Source organism: Penaeus vannamei, chromosome 12 (genome assembly GCF_042767895.1).
Source record: "Penaeus vannamei isolate JL-2024 chromosome 12, ASM4276789v1, whole genome shotgun sequence".
Lineage (NCBI taxonomy): Eukaryota > Metazoa > Arthropoda > Malacostraca > Decapoda > Penaeidae > Penaeus > Penaeus vannamei.
In genome coordinates, this window is record NC_091560.1 from 45,498,240 (window position 1) to 45,505,739 (window position 7,500).

Here is a 7,500-nt window from a genome sequence, read left to right on the forward strand (position 1 = left end):
AGAGAGAGAGGGAGAGAGAGAGAGAGAGAGAGAGAGAGAGAGAGAGAGAGAGAGAGAGAGAGAGAGAGAGAGAGAGAGAGAGAGAGAGAGAGAGGGAGAGAGAGAGAGAGAGAGAGAGAGAGAGAGAGAGAGAGAGAGAGAGAGAGACATATAGAGAAAGAGATACAGAGAGAGGGGGGGATAGAGAGAGATAGAGAGAGAGATATAGACACATATAGAGAAAGAGATAGAGAGAGAGAGGCAGAGGGAGAGGTAGGAAGGGAGAAAGAGAGAGAGGGAGAGAGAATGAAAGAAAGTGACAGACAGAGACATGCATACAGACAGGCAGAGACCGAGCCAGCCAGCCAGACAGACAGAGACAGAATGGGAAAGAGAGAGAGAAAAAAAAGGAGAGACGCACCGAGAACAAAAGAAGTGAGAAAGTCACGATTGGCCACAAAATGGGAGTCCGAGAAACGAAAACAGACGGGGAAAAAAAATGCCTGAGCTTTGTGGTCACTCATAAAACACACGTAATGGAGGTTATTGAGCGTCTAATGAGAAATCTAAAGCTGAAAGGAAAAAGAACTCGGGGTGTGGAAATGTTTGTGCGTGTGTGTGTGCGTGGATTGGTAAGGGTTAGGTTTATATATCCACCTCTAATTTCTCTCCATTCTTGACCTCCCACGTATTTTGTCCAGCCTTTTTCTTCAACCTGTATTTTCTTTTCCCTTCGTCCCTTCTGCTTTCTTCAACCTGTATTTTCTTTTCCCTTCTTCTGCTCGGGTTTTTGGCCTTCCTCTTTCAGATTTTTTTCTAGATTTTTTCCCTCAATCTTTTTTTTCTTTCTTTCTTTCTTTCTTTTTTTTTAGATTTTTTCCTAATTTTTCCCGGATTTTCTTTCATATAATTTCTCCTTCTTTCCTTCCACTTCTATTCTGTGATTCCACTCGCCTTAAGCTACGAAAAAAAGAAATCAATCAATCAATCAATCACATTAGTGTTATCATAGGCTTAGATAAAAAATAAAAAATAAAATGGATTCTATGTTCTCTATTCCTTAGGCCTACACGATAAAAAATTAGGTTCAGATCTTTGGTATAAATAATAAGTAAATGAGATAATTGAAAATAAATATATATAATGAATTGTCTTTTCTCATGTGTGTCATCCATACAAAGAAAAAGAAAATAATCCTGTCCATACGCAAAAAAAATAAAAATAAAATAAAAATAAATAAATAAAAATAAAAATAAATAATAAATAGATAGATTAAAAAAAAAGATGAAATGACCATGCTACGAGAGAGAGAGAAAAAAGAACGTGACTAGATAATGATTTATCTTTTATTGAGTCTATCCTCCTTCTTCCTCCTCCTCTTCATCCATCCTTCCTCCTTTCTCTTCACCTCCTTTCTCTTCATCCTCCCTCCTCCCTTTTCCCCCTCCTCCTTTTTCCTCTTCCTCCTCCATCCTCCTCCATCCATCCTCCTCCTCCCTCCTCTCCTCCTCTCCCTCCTCCCTCCTTCTCCCTTCCTCCTCCTCCCTCCTTCTCCATCCTTTATCCTCCTCTTCCTCCTCCCTCCCTCCATCCCTCCCTCCTCCCTCCTCCCTCCCTCCTCCTCCTCCTCCTTCCTACCTTACCCCTTCCCTCCTCCCTCCTTCCTCCTCCTCCACCCCTCCTCCATCCTCCCTTCCTCCTCCTCCCTCCTTCCTCCTTTTTTATCTACTGGCATTCTGATCGATCTATCCTCCTCTCCTTGCGCGCTCCAGCTCTGCTTCAGCGGTCTCCCAGCTTTAACCCTTCAGCATGGTTCTCTCTCCCAGGGGACTCGGCCGAACCGGGGGGCTCACGGTACCCAAAAGAACCCCGGTGCCATGAGCTGCTCTGAGGTACTGGTTCGATGGGGTACTGGTTCTCTGAGGTGCTGGTTCTCTGAGGTACTGGTTCTCTAAGGTACTGGTTCTCTGAGGTACTGGTTCTCTCTCCCAGGGGACTCGACCGAACCGGGGGGCTCACGGTACCCAAAAGAGCCCCGGTGCCATGAGCTGCTCGTGCTGCTCTGAGGTACTGGTTCTCTGAGGTACTGGTTCTCTGGGGGTACTGGTTCGCTGAGGTACTGGTTCTCTGAGGTACTGGTTCTCTGAGGTACTGGTTCTCTCTCCCAGGGGACTCGACCGAACCGGGGGGCTCACGGTACCCAAAAGAGCCCCGGTGCCATGAGCTGCTCGTGCTGCTCTGAGGTACTGGTTCTCTGAGGTACTGGTTCTCTGGGGGTACTGGTTCTGTGGGGGTACTGGTTCGCTGGGGTACTGGTTCTCTGGGGGTACTGGTTCTCTGAGGTACTGGTTCGCTGGGGTACTGGTTGTCTGAGGTACTGGTTCGCTGGGGGTACTGGTTCTCTGAGGTACTGGTTCTCTGGGGTACTGGTTCTCTGAGGTACTGGATCTCTGAGGTACTGGTTCTCTGAGGTACTGGTTCTCTGGGGTTACTGGTTCTCTGAGGTACTGGTTCTCTCGGGTACTGGTTCGCTGAGGTACTGGTTGTCTGAGGTACTGGTTCTCTGGGGTACTGGTTCTCTGGGGTACTGGTTCTCTGGGGTACTGGTTCTCTGGGGTACTGGTTCTCTGAGGTACTGGTTCTCTGAGGTACTGGTTCTCTGGGGGTACTGGTTCTCTGAGGTACTGGTTCTCTGAGGTACTGGTTCTCTGGGGTACTGGTTCTCTGGGGTACTGGTTCTCTGGGGTACTGGTTCTCTGGGGTACTGGTTCTCTGAGGTACTGGTTCTCTGAGGTACTGGTTCTCTGAGGTACTGGTTCTCTGAGGTACTGGTTCTCTCGGGTACTGGTTCGCTGAGGTACTGGTTCTCTGAGGTACTGGTTCTCTGAGGTACTGGTTCTCTGAGGTACTGGTTCTCTGCTCACTCTACTTGCAACTCGGAAGGCAAGAAAGGTAAGAAGAAAAACGAAAAACTGATGGAAGTTCTTGTGGTTTTCTGTTTTGAAGTTTTTGTGAAGAGGGGAGAGGAGGGGGGGGCGTATGGGTATCGGGAATGACCTTCGTTTTTGCTTCTCTCTCTATCTCTCTTTTTGTTCTCTCTCTCTCTATTTCTTCTCTCTTTCTCTTTCTCTCTCTGTCTCTCTCTCTCTCTCTCTCTCTCTCTCTCTCTCTCTCTCTCTCTCTCTCTCTCTCTCTCTCTCTCTCTCTCTCTCTCTCTCTCTCTCTCTCTCTCTCTCTCTCTCTCTCTCTCTCCCTCTCTCTCTCTCTCTCTCTCTCTCTCTCTCTCTCTCTCTCTCCCTCTCCTCCTTCTTGACTGCCCCTTTCTCTCTTTCACTTCGGATTTTTCCCGCTGATCCTGCCTTCTCAGATTGAGCGACTCCCCCCTCCTCTAGAATCCATCGACCCCCCCTCCCTTCCCTCAGACCCATCAACCCTCCCCCCTTTCTCCTGAAACCTTCCCTCGGACTCATCATCCCCTCCCTCCCTCTGGTTCATCACCCCACCCTCCCTTCCCCTCAGACCCATCATACCCCTTCCCTTCAGACCCCATCCACCCCCACCCGTTCGCCTCCTCAGACCCATCAACCCCCCCCATACTCCTCAACCCCCCACCCCACCCTCCCTCTCATAAACCCAGACCCTCGCTGGACCTCAGGTACAATAACCTTCCTATTCCACGGACCGTCTTTTCCCTCATCGATATCTTTGCCTTTCATGGGGGAAGGGGGTGGGGGAGTGGGGGTGGGGGGCGGAAGGGGGATTTTTGCCTTAATACAGCTGCTTGCGAACGGGGAAGGGAGGGGGTGGGGGCGGGAGGGGGACTTTTGCCTTAATACAGCTGCTTATGAACGGGGGAAGGGTGGGGAGGGGGAGGGTGGAAGGGGTAATTTTGCCTTAATACAGCTGCTTGCAAATAGGGGAAGGGGGGAGGGGGGAGGGGGACTTTTGCCTTAATACAGCTGCTTATGAATAGGGGGAAGGGGAGGGTGGAAGGGGGAATTTTGCCTTAATACAGCTGCTTGCGAACGGGGGAAGGGGGGAGGGGGATTTTGCCTTAATACAGCTGCTTGCAAACGGGGGAAGGGGGAGGGGTGGGTGGGGGAAGGGGGAATTTTGCCTTAATACAGCTGCTTGCAAATAGGGGAAGAGGGGAGGGGGGAGGGGGACTTTTGCCTTAATACAGCTGCTTGCAAATGGGGGGAAGGGGGGAGGGGGGAAGGGGTGGAGGGTGGAAGGGGACTTTTGCCTTAATACAGCTGCTTGCAAACGGGGGAAGGGGGGAGGGGTGCGGAGGGGGTCTTTTGCCTTAATACAGCTGCTTGCGAACGGGGGAAGGGAGGGGGTGGGGGGCGGAGGGGGGACTTTTGCCTTAATACAGCTGCTTGCAAACGGGGGAAGGGAGGGGGTGGAGGGGGGGAGGGGGGACTTTTGCCTTAATACAGCTGCTTGCAAACACGGACGCTCCATGACTTACGCTCTGGCGTCTCGAAGGAATGAAAAGAAGATGCTTGCGGGTTGCTTGACAAGGAAAGAATAGAGATGAAATGAAAAGAAAAAAAAAAGAGAAAGAAAAGAAAAAAAGATAATAGAGGTTCTGATGATCTTTGATTTTCATTCTTGAAAGGGAGAGAGTTGGGGGAGTTGGGGAGGGGGGAAGAGGGGGGGAATGTTCGCGTGTGTTTGTGTGGGTGAGTGGGTGGGGTGTAGGTGTGTGGGGAGGGAGAGGGTTTGTGTGTGTGTGTGTGTGTGTGTGTGTGTGTGTGTGTGTGTGTGTGTGTGTGTGTGTGTGTGTGTGTGTGTGTGTGTGTGTGTGTGTGTGTGTGTGTGTGAGTTTGTGTTTGTTTATTTGTGTGTGTGTGTGTGTGTGTGTGTGTGCGTGTGTGTGTACGTGTGAGAGAGAGAGAGACAGAAAGACAGAGAGAGAAAGCGAAGATGAAAGAAAAAGAAAGAGAGAGAGAGAGAGATGAAAGACAAACAAAAAGGATGAAAGAGAGAGAGAGAGAGAGAGACATAGAGAGACAGGGACGCAGAGTTTGATCTGGAGGTTACGTAAACCCTCCCCTCCCTCCCTCCCTCTCCCCTCCCTCCCTCCCTCCTCTCTCCCTCCTCCTCCCTCTCCCTCCTCCTCCCTCTCCCTCCCTCACTCTCCCCTTCTCCCTCCCTCCTCCCTTCACCCTCCTCCCTCACTCTCTCCCCGCTTCCCTCCCTCACTCTCTCCTCCCCTTCACCCTCCCTCTCCCCTCCTCCTCCCCCCCCGACCGTTCCCACACGCAATCTCGTTTTGTTTAGCTTTTTTCGGTCACGATTATTGGTCAGCCAGGACTGTCTATTTGCTTATCTTTTGCTTATCTTTTGCTTATCTTTATAGGAAAAAAAACATGGGAATTTACTGGGAGACTTTGTATTAGGGATTTTTTTTTTTTTTTATATTGAGAATTTATAGGGATATATTGTAAGAGTGAGTATTGCTTGTACGTGTGTGTGTGTGTGTGTGTGTGAGAGAGAGAGAGAGAGAGAGAGAGAGAGAGAGAGAGAGAGAGAGAGAGAGAGAGAGAGAGAGAGAGAGAGTGCGTTTGTGAGTGAGTTTGTGTGTGTGTTTGTGCTTGTTTGTGTGTGTGTGTGTGTGTTTGAGTGTATGTGTGTGTGTTTGAGTGTATGTGTGTGTTTGTTTGTGTGTGTGTGTGCATGTGTGTGTGTGTGTTTGTGCTTGTTTGTGTGTGTGTCCTTGTCTTGTTTGTGTGTGTGTGTGTGTGTTTGAGTGCGTGTGTGTGTTTGTTTGTGTGTGTGTGTGTGTGTGTGGGTTTGTATGTCTGTGTGCGTGTGTGTGTCCATGTGTACCGTATGATATGAAAAACAGACACGCAGACGAATCAATACACAAATAAACTTACACCATCATTAACACATACTCAAGCCACAACAGGATAAATTACATCACAAAAAAAAAATATTTTTCTTACTAATATCGGGGTCAAAATCCCCCCCCCCTCCCCCTCCCCCATCCGACCCCCCTTCCCTGGTGTTCCAAAACAGGTTTTTTTTTTTTAAGTAAAATAACAAAGGCACTTCACTAATTAAAACATAATTCACTTTCGTTTTCTTTTTCTTTCTTCTTTTTCTTTTTTTTTTCTTTTTTTTTGTGAACGATAATATCCGCCACATTACCGGATACTTACATAAAAGGGAAAGAAATATGACACGTTTTGCCGGATAGGGGAAGTATTAACGAAAGAAAAACACGAATATTAAAGAAGAAAAGAAGAAGGAATAGAAGCGGGGGAGAAAGGGTAAAAAAAAAGAACAAAAATAAAGAAAAAAGAAGAAAAAGAAAGAAAAAAGAAAAGAAGGAACTGAAGCGAGGAGAAAGGAAGAGTAGAAAAAGAACAAAAATAAAGAAAAAAGAAGAAAAAAGAAAAGAAGGAATAGAAGAGGTGAGAAGGAAATACTAATAAAAGAACAAAAATAAAGAAAAAGAAAAAAAAAATCAATAGAAGCGAGGAGAACGAAAAAGTAACAAAAAAAAAAAAAAAAAAAAAAGAAGCGGGAAGAGAGAAAGAGTAAAAAAAAAAAGACAAGAAAAAATAAAGAAAAAGAAAAAAAAAATGGGGCCCTCTCATTACAATTTGGGAACACAGGTGCGGGGTGTGATAGAGTGTGGAGGGGGGAGTGGGGGAGTGGGGGAGGGAGAAGGGGAGGAGGAAATAGGGAAGGGGAGGAGGGGAAGAGGGGAGATGGAAGGGAGAAGGAGGAAGGGGAGAAGGAAGGAGGAAAGGGGGAGGAGGAAATAGGGAAGGGGAGGAGGGGAAGAGGGGAGATGGAAGAGGAAGGAGGGGGGGAAGAGGATAGGGGAAAGGAGAAGACGGAAGGGGGGTGAAAGGGGAGATGGAAGTGTGAGGGGGAAGGGTGAGAAGAAAGGAGGAAAGGGGAGGGGGGAAGAAGGAAGATGGAATGGGAGAAGGGGGAGGAAGAGGGAAGATGGAAGGGGGAAGAAACAAGGGGAGAAGGGGAAGAGGTAAAATGGAAGGAGGAGAAGCAGGGAAGGGGGAGAAGGGAGAAGAAAAGGGGGAGGGGGGAAGAAGGAAAAGGTGGGAGAGAAAGAGGGATGGTGATAGGGGAGAGAGGGAGAAGAGAAATAGGGGTAGCAGTCAAAGAGAATAAATCACAGAGGAAAGAGAAGAATATGGATAACGAAAAAAGAGATGGGGAATAAAAGTATGGATAGCATAGAATAAAGAATAAATGAATAAAGAGGGGAAGAGGGGGTAATATCAGCCAGGGGGTAGGAAGGGGTGACAGGAAGGGAAAGGGGAGGATAGAGCGATGAACAAGAAAATAAGGGATTAAAAAGAGGGACGAACATAATCGCTAATTGTCACGTATCCAAATCACACACCATAACCAGCGCAACATAAATCAGGGTTGCATAATGCTCTTTTTTTTCTCTCTCTCTCTTTCTTTCTTTCTTTTTCTTTTTCATTTTCTTTGCTTTTTCCTTTTAATTTTTCTTCTTTTTCTTCCTTT

At 47.6% G+C, this 7,500-nt stretch overlaps 2 protein-coding genes across 2 annotated transcripts in view; both read right to left on the minus strand.

Annotated features, from left to right (window-relative positions):
• The window catches only part of LOC113826921 (protein O-mannosyl-transferase TMTC1-like), a 455,906-nt gene that overhangs the window by 381,516 nt on the left and 66,890 nt on the right, over window positions 1–7,500 (minus strand). The window lies entirely within an intron of this gene.
• LOC113829635 (proteoglycan 4) overlaps window positions 1,759–7,500 on the minus strand; it is a 13,166-nt gene continuing 7,424 nt past the window's right edge. Inside the window, exon 2 of the mRNA XM_070127755.1 lies at window positions 1,759–2,904. Coding sequence (XP_069983856.1) covers window positions 1,759–2,904 — 1,146 coding nt within the window. The remainder of the gene's footprint in view (window positions 2,905–7,500) is intronic.